Genomic DNA, 20,851 nt, shown 5'->3' with positions numbered 1-20,851 from the left:
TGAATATATTCTACTATCCTATCAGACTATTGTTATTTGCCACTATGCCAGACCGTGTTAAGCCTTGTCTTGATTGACATCATCCACCCTGTCAGCAGCAGGGCCATCTTCGACTTGACAGCCAATTATAGCCTTTGGAATATTCGAAGGCTGTCCAGTTATATTGACTATCTAACCATTACCGCTAGTTCAAAAATGATCCACCTACAAAAAATGCTGCTGGCAGGGTAAATGATGTCAATCAAAACGAGGCTTTACTTTTCAATTATCTGTTTATGCAATATTTTCTGTGGTGGCGCTTTCACCTGTTTCATAAATCGTTCAGTTCATGCAGTGCAAACATTTTTGAACACAATTGCATTTAGTTTCCTTAAAATGAGTAGTGTGATGTTGCTGTATTTAAAATGAGCAGTGTGATGTTGTATTGGTGAGTTCATGTGTGATTTTGTGATATTGGTTATCGTTTGGTTAAAGAGACTAGACTACTTAGAGATTAGAGACGAATTAGAGACTAAAATAGAATATTTTCTACTGGTTATTTTAGAAAATAAATGCTAGCTATTATGAAAGGGGATGCGAACCCCTTTCCAATTTTAGATGAAATCTGCCAATTGCGTTTAATTTTAGGTAGCAAAACTTTAAATAGTTCAATTCCCTCCCCAAAGAAAATATCGTAACTTTCATGTGGAAACCTTCAAGTTCTCATAATTATTTTAATGGTTTTAAAAAATTTGCTGTTGTAGTAGGTTTACATAGGATTTATGTGAGATAGCAATGACTGAAAACCCCATATTTTCATAAGAAGAACCACTTTAAAAGGTAAAACCAAATATTAACTTTAACATTAAGGCATGAAATGAGCATATATTACCTGATTTCTTCTCATTTCAAGCATTTTTTTTTATCTAGGAAGATCCAGGCTCTACCCCACAAAAAAATACTGACTTTTTCAATAATTTCCTCGAAATTTCATATAATTCACCTGTTTGGTTTTCATACAGGCTTATATAATTCACCTGTTTGGTTTTCATACCAAATATTTCAGAGAGGTGCTCAATTTTCAAAAATAATTAAAACCGTAAATTTAAGTTTCGCGTCACAAAGAACCATATACAACAGCAGGCTGAGGACGCCCCACCCAATCTCTGTTTTCAGACACAAAAATTAGTCCGATCGAAAAAACTCTACTTTTTTGTCTCTCTTTGTATTTTAATTTTTAAATATGCATCTGCAGGAGACAACATCAAAATTTCATCGTGAAGGCAACTAACGTCTGCAACGTTCCAACGTCCAAAAAAAGCCACAGCCCCGATGAAAGATTAAGGTTTATTCCGTTAAGGTATATGGGATATACGGGATAATACTACTATAAAAAGGTCACAATAACTTAAGAAAACTTAACGTAGGTAACTCAACTGAGTCTTTTTTTGTGCCAATGAGAAATCCTTTTAAACTCATTTGAGGGTCATACGAGACACTTCAATGTAGCAAGTTTCTAGATAAGATAAAGGAAGGGGGAAACAAACAAAAAGAGAAAAATGGGTTCGCAAACCATCAGTTTTGGTTCGCAAACCATATTGGAACTGTATGCTTAACTCTGGGAAAAATAACATACTACCAAAAACTTCCAATTAATAAATTCATTATAATAAATTAATAAAATAAACTAATTAAATAATAAGTTAATTTTAAAAAAACAATTATTTCATGTTACAGTTTATTGTTAACACTTTGTTCTTTTTCATTTCCTAGCCAGTTTGGTGTGTTGCTAATTAGTTTTGCAGTGTGGTTTAGAAGTTTTCTTTTGTCTTTACTGTGAACTCTACCTATACGTTTTCTTTTTTAGTGGGTAATATATATATATTATAGTCATAATTGTTGACACAATTGTCATTATTATTATTATAAGGATGGTGATACTTCATGAAACAAAAAGTTGAAACCAAAAAGAATTAAAAAAATTAACAATTAGATTTATTATAGTAAACTACTAAAATTTTAATTCATAAGGACTAATCTTAAACCAAAAAACATGAATCTGTGCCAGTTATTGATCCCATTTAAGCGATTCTTAAATTAGCCGCTTCTGGGTCGGGGTAATCGCAAAATATGCGCTATTAGATTTAAAAAATTAAAGAATTAATGAAAGAGAGCCAGCTTCAAATATGCCACAAAATAGATTTAAATTACTCTTTGTGTAAATTTAAAAGAATATAGAAGAATCAAGCAACTTTTGCTTGAATACGAATTTGAATTTTTTTATTGGGTTGAGTATTCCTTCCCCGGAGCCAACACTAAGGCTCTTTGTTACATTCCTCTTCTCTATCTGTTATCTGATTTTGTTTTTTGTTTTAGCGCGTTTTCTTCTTTCTTTCAAAACTTATTTTGCATTCGTAGCTCTTTACTAAATCAAATGAATACACTGTGAAATAGATAAAAACATACAAAACATGCTGAAGAAACCGAACATAGCATGCATCACATACTAAACTGGTTTATTAAAACAATTTTCATTTTTGAAATGCACAAAAAAAAGTATGTATATGCTTCTTTTAAGAAGCCTAAAAACAACATTCCTAAGGCTTTTTACTTGCGTCAATCCTTAAAGTAGAGATACAGTGCAAAAATTACTAAGAGAACATACACATACATTTCAGGGCATCTTTACACAATAATGCACATTTACATGAGTTGTTAGCTATATCAGAAAAAAAAACATTATATAAAATAATTCTAAGCAGTCATTGCGAAAAAAAACTTTGGGCATGTCAAAAAGCTTCCACTGCTTGCAGAAGTCAACAGCATAGGGACCAAGAATGCCCTAAGGGGATAACTAACGAGGGAGTGAGACTGAAAACCGGGGAAGATTTGACGTACATTTTCTTCTTTTTTATGAGTGATTGGCAGTACGGCCTTTAAACGATGTTTTTGCTTCAAGGTTTTGACATCTTGAAGAACCCCCAACAATTCTTATTTTAATTTAATTATAACCTAATATAGATTCTCTTTGACAGCAATGCCAGCCCATATGTAGGAAGGTGGATAGAGAGACCCCCTCGCCCCACGACTTTTATTCTACTCTCCTTTCTCTTTGTTTTCTTTTCTGCAATTCTCGTTAAATTACATTTATTTTAATTAATTAGGTATTACAACCCCGTGGAAGCATAGCGGATTTATGATCTGCTTGGCAATACGGGGTCGGGGTTCTCGCTCTCGCAAAGTTTGGGACAGACTTGCTACCTGTCAATGTAAGAAACACCCTGCAACTGAAAGCTCGATTTGATGACCTATGAAACATCAATGATTCTGGAGAATCGTTATCCTTTATCCTATAAAGTATAATAAACTGAACGCAATAAATTCTTGAGCTTCAAATTATGATAAATCCATTTCGTTTTTTGTACTAAATAGTATGGCTCCGCCGCCTTCCTAAATAAAATATATTTATTTTTTCTCCAAATGAAAAAAGAAGAAAGTCCAAGAAAGAAAGCAAAAGTTGAAGAAAACGAATTTTTAATTTTCTTTTTTTTTAATTTTTAATTTTAATTTTGAATTTTTAATTTTCTTTAATTCCACATAATAATATTCGCAGGTAGGTCACTAGATAAAAAAAAACATAAATGATAAAAAATATAAAGAAATATATAAGACATACGGTATATCAAACATAAAAATGTAATATATAAAGAATATAATAATGACTTGACTTGACTTGACTTTTATTTTCAACTAATAATACATCATACTTAACTGGCACTTACAACACATTTTTTGAATAACATTATCAACAAACGTAGAGATGGTAAGAACGTATGACGTTTTATTAAGCCACTATTGTGACTTGAGCAGCGTCACACAATCTTTTATCATAAACTAAAAATGAATATAATATGTAAAGAATATAATATATAGAATATATAACATTAAAATATAAGATAAAAATATGAAAAATATGTTGACATCCTATAATTAGGACTCTTCTAAAGAAAAGATTATAATAACAAAGCAGTATTACCATTTCATTTCCCAATAGATTTTTCCAAATATAATATTTGGAAAATATTATATCTTTCCAAACATAATATTCGCTATTAGAAAAATACAGCCCACTCCTCCCCCTCCCTAATGGTCCCAGATATGACCTCAAATAATATTCTTCTCCTTTGTTTTTCATCTTGTGACGCATCGTATTCCTTTATTAAGTTGTATTCTTGACCTGTCAAAAGTAGTAAGTGATTGCAAAAGAATTTATAGTAGTTGGATAATATATAATTTAAAAACTTTTTAAAAACTTGGATGACAATGTAAGAAAACATGAAAATTTGATTAAAAGAAACCTACTCCACATTATAAGGTAAGAATTCCATTACTTTGTTTTTTTTTTAGTTTTGTATGACCTAAGGATGGTACTACTCTTTTGTCATTATAGTCTATCCTCCAGAATAGCCATAATTATATAATGTTACCTATAGATTTTTCAGAAATAATGCCAGAAGATTTTTCCCACTCGTTATTTTAAAAAGTCACAGCAAGGGATAATGTTAAAACTACGTGGAAATAATAAATTGTTAAAGTTGTTAGAATATAAAGTCTACACGTTCATTTGGCTAGGTCAGTTACAATCATACATATATTTTTTTAATGTAATGATTATCTACTAAAGTAAAGTGACGTTTTAGCTTTTGGTTTTTAACAATTCAATACTAGATAATTAAAATTGTTATTATATCAAGTGAAAACGTTCTTTTTCCTACATGCCTTGATCTACTGCTGCAATATTAAAAAAGGAAAAATATGTGATATCTACAAAATCAAAGTGACGTTTCGATTTTTGGGATGATTATCTACAGAGTCTAAGTGGCGTTTCGACTTTTGACTTTTAGCATTTTAATACTAAATTGTTAGAATATGTACTCGAAACCTTCTTTTGGCTACACAATTTAATCTAATACCGTATTTATATTTTTTTTAAGGATATGGGGACGATTATAATAATAATAATAGTAATAATAACTCTTAATTTTCACTATAGCTTATAGCTAGCAGCGGACGCCAAACAACAAGAAAATACAACACATGAGATCAGATAAATAAATATAAAATAAATAAACTTTTTCACAACTTTTTATAGATTTCCATTTCAACTAGTTCCTCATTATAATGGTGCACAAAGTATGGAACAAACGATGATAGGAACCTTTTTGATGCCTTTCACGGTGGGGGACGAAGGAGTTTGCACGAAGAAGTGGGGGCTCCTCTATGTGTGTTTGGCCGACTGGTCTGTGATTCCTGAAAATCCGGTAGTATTTCGCGATGGACATCAGAACTTAGGCATTTTTTTTCCGAAACGCATCGTGAGATCGTGGCGCCTTTCAGATAGTTTCTGAAGCCTCAGTTTCTGCAGGCTGTCCTCATAAGATGTATAATTTGCCCCAAACATTATTTGGCACGCCCGCTTCTGAATATTTCCAAGCTTTTCGGTTTGGATAGCCGGTAGACCTGGGTGCCAAACGGGACAAGCATACTCGGTTTGCGATCGGACATACATACAGTATAGACTGCGCATAATGGAAATTTGGATATTGAACCGTGTTAGGCAAGCAAAGGATTTTAGGTATAGGGAAGCCTTTTGGAGTATAGACTGTATGTGGATCCCATTTCAGGTTGCTTTTGAAAATTACTCCTAGGATTTTTATTTCATCTTTAGTTGTAAGTCCAGTGTCTTCTTGGGACGGAATTGTAGATTTTAAAAAGCTAACACGTAGAATATGGCTCTTGGTTTCACTAACTGTAAGCATTACATCTTCAAGATTATGCTTTAGCTGGGAAAATATTGATGAGGTGGCGATTTCCTCTGCTAGGCTCGCTAAGGTGCGGAATGATATGCTTGACAGGTCGTCAGCAAACTTGTAGCGACTTTGTATATGTGTTAGGACAGGGTTAAAAACAATCAAAAAGATCAGTGATCCTAATGTTGTCCCTTGGGGTGCTCCGCACCATATTTCTTGGAATTCGGAAGCTTCATCCTGCGTGAGTGAAACACATTAGTTTCGATTGTGCAGGAAGCTTGCAACCATTTCTTTAGCTCGGTTAATAGCTATCAGGTGTTGGATGCTGTCAACCGGCTTTACTATATCGCTGAGAAGGATTTCTGCGTATGTCTCTTCCTTCTCGAGATGTTTCATCAGATCGTCAAGAAGACATACAAGATAGTGGGTAGTATTATGTCCAGGCCTGAAACCAAATTATTCACAGATAAAGCCTTCAAACACTTTGGAAAGGCACGGGGTTTTTGAAATCGGGCGCAAATCGTTATGTGAGAGAGGTTTTTTTATTTTAGGAATGGGAGTCATATAGGCTGTCTTGAAGCAATCCGGGAATGTACCATCTATTAGACATTGATTGAAACAGGCAGCCAAAATAGGACTAAGCTCCTCAGAGCAATGAGCTATCAACTCAATAGGAATTTCTAGAGGGTAATTACTCTTCCTGATGTCTAGGCGTTTGAGCTTCTCGTATACTTCATGGGGGCGAATGATCGGAATTTGTTCAATGGGTCCATTTTCAGGTAGCTCGTCAAGAGGTGGGTGTGTGCGACAAATATTTGAAAAATGTGTGTTGATCATATCAGCGCTCAGAGGTTCACCATCAGAGCCGTAGATTGTCAGCTGCTTTCGAGTCCGTCCCATCTCCTGGACCTTCTGGTGGAATCTAGAGGGGTTAGACTTCCAAAGCTTGTTAACCACTTGAGCACCAAATTCCTTTTTAGATTTATTTATTTTCAGACATATGACCTTGCCCATTTTTTTAGCCTCATCTTGATATCCCAACTTATAGAGCTCATTTCCCGATTTGATTATATACTTAATCTTTCAAGTTACCCACAGCTTATTTTTCGACTTAACCAGGATTGTCTTTTCTGGAAATATTACATTATATTCTTGCAAAAGCTGAGCAGTGACCTGTTGCATCATATTGTCGCCGTTCTTCATAGTAAGTACTTTCGACCAGTTTTTCATAGCTAGCCACTCTGGGTAAATCTGGAGTTGTTCTGGAGTATGCGAGCGGTACTTCACCACTGACTGGGATCTGTCAGGAGGTTCTCTGCTGGGCTTTCATATTACATTAAGGTGGTCACTCATTCCAGTAGCGGGGAGAGTGTAGGGGGGATTATAGAACTCCTCAATATTGGTAAAGATAAGGTCTAGTACTTTTTCCTCGCGTATTGGGACTTCAACAACTTGCGTAAGTGAGAGTGAACTTGAGAGCCAGCTAGCCTTTAAATCATTAAAGTCGCCCAGGATCTGAATAGCAGCGTATGGGTATTGGGATCTTATGTAGTCAACCGAATGCTGTAGGTAGAGTACGAGTTCCTTTCGGAACGATGCTCTTGGCGGGTAGTAGACTACACCAAAAATGATTGACGATACTTCTTTTGGTAAGTATCTGGGCCTTGTCCAAAGCCACAGAACTTCGTGCTCAGGTTTCCTAGGGATAGGTATATTTAGGGCTCGATTCGGAATTGCAGACTTGCAAAGAAAACCAACTCCGCCACCATGACTCACAATGGCCCCGTCCTTATTTAATCTTGGGAGTAGATACACATCGTACCCGGAAATAAGCGTGCATGTGTCAGACGCGGACCAAGTTTCGCACAAGCAAGCCACTTCAATGTCATTTTGTATGAGGGTGGTTTCCAGCTCTTCAACTTTATTCCCAAGAGAGCGGACGTCTGCGAGCAGGATTTTGGGAAATGAATACTTCTGCTTTGTGTGATTACAGTCCTTTGTCGTACCGTGTAGAGTTCGGTGTCTTTGGGCATCCATTTGAGCTGAGCGCTGAGTATCCTTGGGATTGTATTTTAAGGTTGCAACAGGTGTTTTCACTTGTTGAAGGTGACCTTTTTGTTGATTGTAAGGTGGTGGGAGTTGTTCATGGAGTAAAGCTTGATTAATTGGTGGTGGTATTGTGCAGTGGAAATCGATAATGGACTTTATTAGACTAGCGACTCGATGAACTGTGAAAATCTGTTCCTCGTTGGAAAAGGGGGGTTAATAACTTGGTGTGCTGGCAGGATAGTTAGTCTGATATCTGGTACAGGCCCGTATGGTATAGCTTGCCATCTTATTGGGGGTGCTGGTAGCCACGGTCTTTGGTAGGGGGGAGGGGGAGCTAGAGGATGTATGCTGTTGTCCGTCCACGGAGGTGTGAGTTTCAACTGCATTAAGGGGACAATTCTCAGTAAACGATCTCCTGTTCTGATATCTTGTTTCCCAACTTCGGATCTCGCTGGGAACCCGTTTTTTTACTGCTTCGGGTGTGTTTTTATTGCCCGATGCAGGCGACGTTTAGCTGGCAGGTGCACTTTAGGACAGTCATTCACGAAGCAAAGACCAGAGGAGAACTTTCGGCAAGGTTCTTTGTGTACCAATATACATTGATCGTTGCCACATTTTCCCCTATAGAAATCTGTGCAGATGTGTAGAAAGGGACAATCCACACTGTTTCGGCAAATTCCCCAGAGGTGGAAACGGCATACTAAGGGTTCTTTGATTTGTTTCTTTGGATTTTGGCTCAATTCATCTTGATCAGGAGAGATTTGGGTACTTTGGTTTAGCTGTATAGGCGTATGGCAGGGACGTTGATAGCAGTTAGTACACGTGAACGAAAAGTACCGGCCCGGCAGCTTCTGCAGAGCCAGTACTAGGTCTGCATATATTGCAGCGCATGCACCATGCTGCCATCTTTTGCAAGAATGGCATTCAAAGGAGGGGCTTCCCCCAGCTGGTATGTGACAGGTGATGTACCTAGAGAGGTCGGGGATTAGCAAAGACTCGGATGGAGGCAAGCCTAAGGCAGGCACGTCATTCCTGTTCTGCGTTTTTCTAGCCTCATTTACTTCTTCTGGTAATACTTCAGGAGCGGGTGTTATTGGTGGTTGTGAAACTGGTTCAAGTTCGGGTTTTTCACTATCACCGGGGTTCATAATGGCAAGAGTAGAATACGGGGGCTTAGTGATTACAATAGGACTTTCGGCCGACTTGGAGAGAATACTACATGCTTGGGGGCGGAGAAGCCCGCTAGATCCCGCTGAATTGGGAATGGAAGTAGTCGTCTTAGTCGGTTTTCCGGTCACTTTCGGAGACGCAACAGTAACAGCATTTTTTAGTTTGCATGGAGAGCAAAGGTATATATTCTTTAGATCTGGAGAGTATTTAACTTTACCGCATGTGAAATGAAACCACTTTTTGCACTTAGTGTATGCTACGCCACCGGTCTTGCTGGTTACATTGGCGGAGCAGATTCCACATGTATCTTTAGTCATGGCCAATTCTGGCACAATACACAGGAACAGGGGAAGTGTCGAAACCCGCTCACCTATTCCCCGCAATTCTAAGGTAATTTTATACCGGCGGGTACGTACGGCGCTTGCGGCGGGTACCCTCCCCTCTTCTGCCTATTGCCTGGTATATCCTGCCAGAAATCTGCACAAACAACTGCTCTTAAGATTTGTATTTGGTGTTAAGCGCGGTCAAATAAAACGCGGCTCTCAGGAAGAGTCCGGCGTGATTCGAGTCCGTAATCCGTGATCGACTAGTAACAAAATACAGCTCACAGAGGAAACGCAGCGCGAAGAAATCGCCGTTCTCAATGTTTATCTAATATGAAGGAAAGAATACCTGATGTAGATTTGTCAAGACGTGATTGGTTGAATTTATTTCAATAGGAATGATTGGTGACGTCACTAATGAATTCTTCAAGTAATCTTCACTCCTGGTTATATATATATATCACTTATATGGATTAAAATACAAAGTCTAAGATTTTTTATTTTTAAGGGAGGCTAATTATCACTTCCAACTTTCTGCAACTTCTATCCACTTAAAACTCTTATTAAAGAAGGGAGATTCCATATCAAGGGGTTCTGATAAAAAATCAGACATCTAACTGCTGCAAACGTGTTGCTTACCCACGGTTAGGGTTTATAAAAACATGACTCAAATTTAGGTTGATCCAAAAAATGAGGGGGGGGGCGCAAAATAGGATGATCCGATAAACTTGCGTTAGGAGCAAATTTAATTAACACAAACTTGCGTTAATTCAGTAAATTACACTACTTGAGACTACGCTAGAAGGAATCAGCCTATCTATCCATTATACACCTTTTTAGTTTGTGTAGCCAAACTATTTAGAATTAATTTGGCGGTGTTGCCATAACTTGTATGCCCTGGATTTGCGATCCAAGTAAACGGCAGAAAACTAAAAGCAGACATCTACTTTCCCTGAAATCTTAGAAAAACCTTGTAACTTCTCTTGTTTTGTGCTGGAATTGAAAAGTGAAGAATTCAAGAACTCCTTTACAAACCTACATTGTAAAAAGCCAATCAACCACTTTGCTCCAAAAAATGACTTGGTTTCAAGATTTTTGTTTTATTTTTTATAAAGTTAAGTTTGAAGTTTTTTGCCGTTTTTTTTTAATTTCCTTATAAATGTAAAATGTAAAAAGTCAACCAATTGCCTTGATCCAATAAATGGGTCATTGATTTGAACTCCTTTATTGGCCTTCTTTCAATTTTTTTTTCTTTTTCTTCAGCTGCGATTAAGTTTGGGACTTCGCCTTTAAAAAACTTGGCACTCAAGACTTGGCTCGAAGATAATAGAGTACTTTTAAAAATAATTGATATATCAAGGGGGCTAGGGAGTTTGAACCCACCCACCCTCCCAAAAAAGTAAAGTTTTTGTAACCCCCTCTCCCCTGAAAAAGAAAATCCTGGATACAATCCTGAGATCAATATGTCATTTGTTTCAGAATAATATTGGTTTGGAAAGGAATATATATGCTGTATGTTTTTCTTTCTTTTTTTTAATTCATGATACACAAAACTTGTCTTTAATTTAGGTTCTGGAAACTATTTTCGATATTCGTGAATGTCAATATTCACCTGTGAATGTCCAAAAATACCTTTTTTCTCCTTGGATGTAGTCGGAGTTGCCAGTCAACTCTTTCACTTTAATGCAACGTTTGATGATGACAGGTTAGGTTAGATTAGGTCAGCTTAGGTTTTTAAACCATTTTTAATATTTATAACCAAGTCATCCTCAAAGACATGTTTATTAGATCTTTTGACTATGCTGAATAAAATGGTTATCTCAACAATAAGATCGGACGACTTGGGGGGAAAATTCGTGGGAGGGGGCTGGATGCCCTCCAATATTTTTGGTCGCTTAAAAAGGGCACTAGACTTTTCATTTCCAAAAACAAGAGCCATCTCCCAATATTCTAGGATCATTGGTTCGATACAATCACCCCTGGGCAAAAACATACAAGAAAAATAACAACATATAAACACGCATCCGTAATATTTGTTCTGGCAAACAAATGCAAAATTCCAAATTTTTGTATATAGGGACCTGAAACCTCTACAGTGGGGTTCTCTAATATGATGAATATGATGGTGTGCTTTCCATTAAGATCCCTTGATATTTTGAGGGGTGTTTCCCCCTTTTTCAAAAATTGGGTAAATTTTTTGAGGCTCGTAACTTTTGATGGGTAACATTAAATTTGATGAATTTTATATATTTTGAATAAGCATCAAAATTCTATACTTTTGATGGACCTATTGTAATCAACATTCTATTTCTTAGAATTTCAGTTGCTATTGAGGCGTATCGCTCCTTATTTACAGTTGCGTTACCACGAACTTTTTGATAACCTTCAACTCAACTTTACACTGGAATTTATAAAGTGTTTCAACAAGTTTGAATTGGCGAAGATACGATTTGTGAGCCGATCCACAAAATTTGAAGTTCTTTTGAAAATTTCTTCATTTTTCAAAAAATAAGTTGAAGTGCTTCCTTTTGGATAGTTGTTAGTCATTTTAATTATTTCTTATTATTATTAATTTGCTGTTTTTTGTTTTTGGGTCTTTTTCTCGGGTCTTCATTTTCCTCATGTTGTGCCATTACTGGTTGAAAAAAAAAATTAAAAAAAAATTGTATATCGTCGGGTGGGGTGTCTTCTGTGGCGTGGTGAGAAATTAATATTGTGTCTATTATTTTTATTCTCTCTTTCTTCGATTGATTATCCATTTATCTAGTTATTTATTACTTTAGTTATTTTATCTGAGCAAAACGAGCTTGTCTCTCTGCCAGATATTTGTATATTTAGCATGTTATGTATATAAGATTGAAAAATAAATGTACCTGAACGCACTGGGTTGTTAATATCTACCCAAAAAAGGGTGGCACATTTGAAAAGCGTCAGTCTTTTTCAGCTGTTATCTTGGTATGAGCGGGAACGTAAAGGTTCCCGAAAATAGAAAAAAGCTCACAAAAATAGAATGAGCTAGATTGAAAAAATACTCAGACGGCATCTATTCTTCAACATGGTATAATGATATTGGATGTCATTCTTAACAGCAATTCTACTAATAGAGGAATCATGTTTAAAGAACGGACCACGACTTATAGTAACCGAAAATTTTAAAAAGGCGTCAAAAAAAAAAAAAAATGTCACATGAGAATTGCCTTTCGCAACTCATTCAAGAAAGCTACCTATTATTTTGATTAGTCTTATTAATAAAATGTTCTTTTTAAAAAAAATGTATGGGGTTTTCGAAAAAAAAGCCTGGAACCCCTCGAAAGTGGCGTTAAATCCAAATCAAGTAATAGACTAGCATAATAAACCTGATTACCAAACGAAGAAGAAACAGGAACCCAGAAAATATATAGAAAGTCGAAAAGATAGCAAGAATCAAGGTGTTTTTTTCCGGAGAGACCTGTTTTGCCTCAAAAGGTTTTTAAAAATAGTAAAGAAAAAAAAAATGAAATAAAGAAAATGTAGACTATTACATTCACACAAAACCGACAACAATAAAAAAAGAAGAAGAAATATTTGTAAAGTATACCCCTAAAAGCGCTTCACATTACTTTATTTGTAGGAATTAAATATGAAGAGGAATGATAGTAAACTAGTAGAGATACATAAAAGAAAAAACATGCAGAATTAGGGAATAGTAAAATAAAAGTAAACTTAACAAGGCTAAAAATTAAATAAAAAAATAATAATAAAAAGTTGGAACACGTTACTGGAACGTAATTAGATTACAAAGGAATACCGATTTTAGAGAGAGGGGGGAAATAAAAGGTAATTAAAATAAAGGGAGAATTGCTTTGTGCTTAGATCCAAGCTAGCATGTCCGTTTTTAAGCAAAATTAGCGCCAAATTTTTGGCTGATAAATAGCCAAACTTCACACGTCAGAACTTCATCCTTTCACATAAAAAGTGGCTGAACTTCAGCTGAGGTGATGCAAAAGGTGCTTCGTGAAATTACTGTAGAACTTTTCAATATTGTTAAGATTTTTTGGTATTTTAATTTCACATTTTTCAGCGTTCGAGAAATCTTTTAGACCAAAAAATTTAATCGTTTCCTATTTTATTCTAGCGATTCATACTTTACACTAATGAATCTCGCTAGTGAAACATTATTCCGAGACCACGCCTACCTCATTTAAAACTGGCCGCTTCAAACTGAATAAAAGTCAATGGGTTGGTCCAACACAATCCCTATTATTTCGCTTGATTCTTACGAGGAATTGATTCTCATTTAGGAATTTTAGTTTTTTTCCAAGATAAGATATATCCGTTTTTCTTACTCACAGAAATGGTTAGTAAACGGAGCCTTTTCAACCACATGTGTTTTGGTCGCATCTTTGATGCCGAAAAACTTTTCATTTTTAAAGGATTAGTTATTAAAACAACTAAAAAAAGCTAAGGTATTATTCAATTTTTTTACGTGTAAGTTTACGATACGCTTTGTTTACGTGTAAATCTACGTTGTGTCGCATAACGTCTTTTAAGTTATCGCAGCTGTCTTTTCGAGTTGAGTAAAGAAAAAAAAGTCTTTTTACTGTCGAATATTCCATTGAAACTTCAACAGCAACACATTTTTATAAAGAAAGCAAATAGAAAGAGGGGAAGAGAAAAATTATATAGACGCCATAAATTAAGAAGAAGATTAAGAAACAAAAATAAAGAACATCAGAGGTAAAGCTATAGCGTTGCCTATAGTAAAGCCCATACAGCTCCAATGTTTTATTATTTTTTTTTTCCCCCAGAGGCGCTTCATATGAAAGGAATGGTCGCATAAACTTCGGAGGGGGCTCATTCGATTGGACATCGGAAGTTCTAGCGCCCTTCTTAAGAGTCAAAGTGATCGGAGGGCCAATGGCCCCACCCCACGCCCCTTTCCCCCAAATGCATCAGATACAAATCTTGTTAAAAATAGTTCAGAGGTCAGATAACAAAAAATCCGCTGTCGACACAACCCCCAAGGGCCCAGGGGCATGTACTGTAAATTATACCAAGGGGGCATATATGGTTCTTATGGAAGGGATGCTCGTATAAACTTCAGAGAGGGCTCATTTGATTGGAAATCGAAAGTTCTAGTTCACTTTTTAAGAGTAAAAAGAGACCCGTGGGCAACAGCCCCCCCCCCCCACGCCTTTCTTTCCCCAAACCCATTCGATATAAACTTTGAAATAGCCATTTTCTAAAATAGTTCAAACATCAGGTAACAAAAATGCCGGGGTCGACACAATCCCCAGAGCTCGGGGGCAAGTGTTTTAAGTTATACCCCGGGGGCGTACAAGGTTTTTATGTAAGAAGTGGTAGTATAAACTTCGAAGGTGGCTCATTTGATTGAAAATTGAAAATTGTAGTTACCTTCTTGTGAGTCAAAACTGAACGGAGGGCATCTACCCCCCCCCCCCCCACAAACACACACACAGCCTCTTCTCCCCAAATGCATCCGATGAAAATTTTGAAATAGCCAGTTTGTTTGAAATAGTCCAACGATCAGATAACAAAAACTTCATTGTGAAAATACCCCCCCCCCAAAAAAAAAAAAAAACGGGGAAAAGGTGTAACTTATGCCACGGGGGCATACAAGGTTTTTATGGAAGAGATGTCGTATAAACTTTTCATGGGACTCAAATGATTAGAAATTGAAAGATATGATTCTATTTTAAGAGTCAAAAGTGATCCGATGGCGACTAGCCCCCCCTCCCCCTCTCAACCTTGTTTTCCAGAAATGCGTCCAATCAAATTTGTTATATAGCCATTTTGTCAAAAATAGATCAAAAATAATATAACAAAAACTCCAGGGATAAAAGAGTCCCCCAGAATCTGGGGGCAAGTGTTGTAAAATGAAAAAAAGGTTTTTTTATGGAAGGGCTGGTCACATAAACTTTGGAGGGGGCTCATTCGATTGTAAATCAGAATTTCTAGTGCCCCTTTTAAGATTCAAAAGTGATCGGAGGGCAACTAGAGCCCCCCCCCCTCCCAGGCCCTTTTTCCGCAAATGCATCCGATCAAAATTTTGAGATATGTATTTTGTTCAAAATAGTTTAAAAATCAAATAAGAAAAACCCCGGGGTCGACAAACCCCCCCCCCAGTGCCGGGGGGGCAAGTGCTGTAAGCTTTGCCCCAGGGGCATTTAATGTTTTATGTAAGGGGTGGTTGTATAAACTTCAGAGATGGCTCATTTGATTGGAAATTGAAAGTCCTAGTTACCCTTTTGAGAACCATAAAAAGTGATCGGAGGGGATCTAGGCCTACCCCCCCCCCATGCCTTCTCCCAAAAAGCATCAGATAAAAATTTTGAGATAGCCATTTTGTTCAAAATCTTCCAAAATTCAAATTACTACAACTTAGGGGTTCAGAAAGCCTCCATAACACCCGGGACAAGAATTATAACTTATATAAGTTGTAAGTTTTCAAGAATTGAAAGTGATCAAAAAGTAACAGACCCTTGTACTTTTTTCCCCCAAATGCATCTTATAAAAATTTTGACGTTGCCACTTTATTCAAGATAGTCTAAAATTCATATTACTATAACTTAGGGGTTGAGAAATCCTCTCTAGCCCCTGGGGCAAGGATTGTAACTTATACAAGTTGCCCATTAGTAGAATATAATGTTTTTGTGGAAGGGGTGGTCGTATTAACTCAGGAGGGCGCTCATTCGGTCGAAATACGAAACTTCTAGCTCTTTTTTAAGAGTTAAAAATGATCAATAAGCAACTAGCCCACGCCCCACTTTCCCAAAGGCCATCCGTTCAAAATTTTGAAATAGCCATTTTGCTCAAAATAGTTCAAAGGCCAAATAACTATGCTTCCGGGGTTGACACTCATATTGGTTTGTCACTGTCAAAACAAATATGACAGTGTAAAAGGTATGAAAGAATTGATGCATATGCCAGAGGCTGCAATTTAGGTAAATTAAAGGCAAAACATGGATTACTGTAGATCTTAGGATTACATTAACTAAATTATGTTCAAAATGAAGGTAAAAAACGAAAACTGTTTCACATATTAATGATTGCCAATAAGTGGTTCAACCACTCTGAGGTTGAGAGTGGCTATTTCTTCATTTACTGAAAAACATTTCCGGGACGCTGGCATAGCTGTAATGCTTACATTGTTGGAAGTCAAAACAATATGGATGCTTCATAGATTCATAGATTATCATTCCTTACTAAGGTGGCTACAAATTTCTGCAAAATTAGTTTAGCTTTTTTATCATAATAATTGGGAGAACAGAATTCAAAGACAAGTGAGAATTGGATTAAGGATTGGTTGTTAGACCACGGTCTTCTTCAAGGAGTAGGGGTCAAGCACTTCTAATGAATAGTGTCTTCACTACAAACAAGAGTGTGGCTACTACCCGTTTCCTTAACGGTAAAAGTGTAAGGCCTACTGCGTATTTGGTAGTTTACTAAAAGGAATTGTATTACAAATATTTTCTTTTGTACTTATTAAAACATTAAAAATAAAATAAAAATTGCAGTGAAACCAGACCAGGATTTACCAATAGGCCCTGCGGCTTTCACTGTTCCCAAAGTTGTGGGGATTTCCCCAAAAATCTTGCAAAAACGTAGCGGCAAAAACGATTGGGTCTAGAAGCGTCAAAGCTTTAAATCCGGCCCTGGGTGAAACAAAATCTTGAGCCGGTGACCTTTCAGCAACTAATATCATTATATATCAAATATTCAGTTAATTTTATTAATTCTTGCCAAAACTGTTAATTTATTTTGGAATAAAAAATTATTTTGAAATAGGAAATCAGAAAAATGGAATTTTGGCAATCAAAAACGAACAAAAATTTATAAAAAAAACTTTCCGACAAAGAATTTTTCTCACGAAAAGTAGAGACCATATTAAACTTAAGATCAGAAGAAATAAAATCCTACAATAATTTAAACCCAAAGCGACCAGAAATTACAATTAAAGAATAAATGAAACCCAAAACGAACAGAAATTACATAAACAATCATAGCAAAAAAACATACAACAGTACTAATATATATGAGTATTTAAATCTTAAAACGAGTGAAACTTCAATTGAATATGCAAATCAAGCTTTAAACAAACAAAATTCTCTACAAACAAGAGTTTGGGCTTTGCCTCCTTCTCTCACCGTAAAAGTCTAAACCTACAGCGACATTGGCGCTTTTCTGAAAACGAATTATATTACAAATATTTTCTTTTGTACTTATTACAACATTGAAAAAAACATAAAAATTACAGTAAAATTTAATTTTAAACTGATGAGCTTTCAGCAATTAATATCATTGTATATCAAATATTCAGTTTAATTTTATTAGTTCTTTCCGAGGCTGTTCGAGACAAATATAGCTTCACTACAAACAAGAGTTTGGATACTGCCCCCTTCCCTAAATGTAAAAGTCTAAAGCCTACTACGCGAGTGGTACTTCACTGAAAACGAAATATATTACAAATATTTTCTTTACCAGTTACTGCAGCATTGAAAATGAAAATTAAATCACAGTGAAATAAAATCTTGAACTAATAATCTTTCAATAACTAATAGCATTATACATCAAAAATTCAGTTTGATCTTATTTGTACATTTCAAGACTGTTCAAGACACATATAGTTTTCAGTAAAGCGCCAATGACGCAGTAGATTTTAGGCTTTTAAAGTGAGAGAACGAGGCAAAACCCAAACTCTTGTTTGAATTTCTGTTCGTTTGGGGTTGCATTTATACTTCAATAGCAAAATATTTCGGTTCGTTTTAAGCTTGATTTGCATATTCCACATAAGCTTTACTCGTTTTAAGATTTATTTATTCATTTATAATACTATCCGTTGTATGTTTTTTTGCTATGATTGCTTATTTAATTTCTGTTCGTTTTGGGTTTCATTTATTCTTTAATAGTAATTTCTGGTCGCTTTGAGTTTAAATTATTGTAGGATTTTATTTCTTCTGATCTTAAGTTTAATATAGCCTTTACTTTTCTTTAGAAAACTTCTTTTTTTTAACGTTTTTTTTTTAATGAATATTAAGAAAGACGGATAGGCATGTTAGACAATGTTATTGAGAATGAGATCTGTGACAGAAAATCAAAACAATAGTATAATTTTAAGATAATTCTGGCGAGAAGGTACGCATTAAACCTGAATTATTTTGACAAATCTCAACTTTTATCTAAAGAAGGAAATATAGTGTAAATTGAAAACAAAGTTTTATGCATAAATCATATAAACTTCATACAATTAGTCATTGACTTCATATAAAACTTCATATAATTCCACAATTTAAAATGAAAGGCCAAGAGAAGATGCGATAAATAAGTTTTAACAAATTTAGAACTTCAAGTTTTAGAAAGTTTAAATACGCTTAAAACACTAAAAAGCATTTTCTACACTTTGAAAGAAAATGCCTAAACAAGATGTGACTTAAATACGCTTGCTTTTAAACCCCTTTTTTCTATGGTTCTCTGTGTTGTTGTTTTTTTAAAATTTGTCTATTTTTTTTAAGGATGGGGTAGGCGGTCAGAAGTAATAGCCTCATTACAATTTATTATGCCCGTCTACTCCATCCATCTAAACTCTTTCGCGATGGATGTAGCGTTATACCGATTTTTTTCCCGTCTTGCGTCGTTCATTTTTCAGATTCACTTTTTACCTCTAACAATGGCAAGACTACATTATTTTACTGTCTAGTTGGAATCCATTTTTTTTTTTTTATATTACCTACATTTGCTTATAAGATTCTAATTTAAAAAATGATACAAAATTCACTTTCAAATCATTTCAGAACGAAAACTATTCCACTGTGAACCTTAAAAAAAGAATTATATTTTTGAAGAAAAATACCACATGAAGGGTGCAAATTTACTGCGATTGCGTTACTCGTAGAGTTTTTCATGTTTTGTCGAGCTTGTTCTTATTGATGGTTTCTGTGTCAATGGTAGCTTAATTGTTACTTACCCTCTTCATCTATTCCATCCACTTGAGCTCTCTCGTGAAGGATACGTCGTTCTTGCAACGCCCGGGAAGGTATTAGACCAGATCGCATTGATGGATCTCCTTCCTTTCTAGCTTGCCACCAAAATGGGTCGTCTTGGCTAACGATGTGTAATATCTCACCTCTACGAAAATCCAGCCCAGCCTTAAATAGAAATGGTTTTACATCTTGACCCAAGAGAAAAAGATACATTACTGTCTCACACTTTCATGTTAAAGAGCAGAGTTGCCAACTGGACACATTTTATGTCAAAAGGACAAATTCCTATCTGCCAGGGCACAATGACATAAAAGGGCAAAAAATTGACACATTTTAGAAATTCGAAACAGAAAAGGGCAAAAAGGCACACTTTCTGTAAATTTGTACCATAAAACGAAACACTTCACAACTGGATATATATTTTTGGTAAGAAAAATGCCACTTTCCACCAAAGTAGTGCTTTTTCTCAGGACTTTTTTTTTTTGAGCGTCTAGGTTTTGCTAGACATGTCGTAATTAGTCATTTTGTATGAATGTTTTTATGGATTTTTTTACGTTTTCATTACATTTGATGTTAACTGACCGCTTCGAAAGAGGTATACAAAGCGTCTTTTGGTCAATAATACAAATGACAAAAAATAACCTCTAGTTGAGGTTTCAAGATGGACACATTTTAGCTAAAATGACACATTGTTTGGAGGCTCAGGGGACACATTCATGGACCAAAAAATTGGAATTCCATTGGCGTATTTAGTGACGTATATTCGAAAGCCAATCACAATATTCATTGTTTCCGGAGAAAAAAAAATAGCCCCGCCTTGTTAAAATCATGGCTATATGCATCAGCATCAAATAGCCTGATGGCCATCCCTGGCGCTATTCTTAGCCAGTAAAAGGATACAAAAAACTGAAAAGCATCTTGGTGTAAAATTTTAACCCAGCAAAACGAACAAAAAATTTCAATTTACAGGCTTAATTTTTTTTTAAGTCAACTCTCTGTTTTTCTTGTGTATTTTCTATTAATCAAGCAGAAGCACAAATTTGCCACAAAGCAGTTTTAACAAGAGATATACTATAGGTGGATCGCTACAGAAACTTTTCGAAAAATATCCTTAGTACAGTCCTTGGTGCCTCTTAAACTCAAACAAATTAGCATCAAAATAGAGAGTATATTTTCAGCATCCAAATGGTGTAAGTGGGTAGTCAAGCACCAGGGTTAAGTAAATTTGACCATATAAACAGGGCTTAAACAGAAAATTTTCCTACATCGTTTTAGGAGGGCGTTCAAGGTTGGAAGCAAAATAATTTTGCAGGAAAAAAATAAAAACCCAGCCATTTATTTTTAAAAAAAAAAACAGTTTCATAAATTCGCATACAAAATTACCCTTTAACCAAATATTAAATAATGAGCTGAAAAAAGAAACAACTTTTCTTAATTTCACACTATATTAGAAGGTGGAATCAATTTTATGTGCTGTCAAAATTTATGGTAGGGATTAAAATACAAAGTTCTGGAGGAGAGCACATGTTTTGGTCTCAGT

The 20,851-nt window shown here is 35.6% G+C and overlaps 1 protein-coding gene across 4 annotated transcripts in view; it reads right to left on the bottom strand.

Annotated features, from left to right (window-relative positions):
• metro (membrane palmitoylated protein 7-like protein metro) overlaps nucleotides 1-20,851 on the bottom strand; it is a 104,039-nt gene that overhangs the window by 10,393 nt on the left and 72,795 nt on the right. For all 4 annotated transcript variants that reach the window (XM_089098440.1, XM_089098442.1, XM_089098443.1 and 1 more), the window contains one exon: nucleotides 19,296-19,476. In XM_089098440.1, coding sequence (XP_088954566.1) covers nucleotides 19,296-19,476 — 181 coding nt within the window. The remainder of the gene's footprint in view (nucleotides 1-19,295; nucleotides 19,477-20,851) is intronic.

This window comes from Artemia sp. Qi Xiang Cuo, chromosome 12, assembly GCF_049724085.1.
Source record: "Artemia sp. Qi Xiang Cuo chromosome 12, ASM4972408v1, whole genome shotgun sequence".
Classification (NCBI taxonomy): Eukaryota; Metazoa; Arthropoda; class Branchiopoda; order Anostraca; family Artemiidae; genus Artemia; species Artemia sp. Qi Xiang Cuo.
Note: the sequence above shows the minus strand (reverse complement) of the source record. Positions and strands in the feature narration are given on the sequence as shown.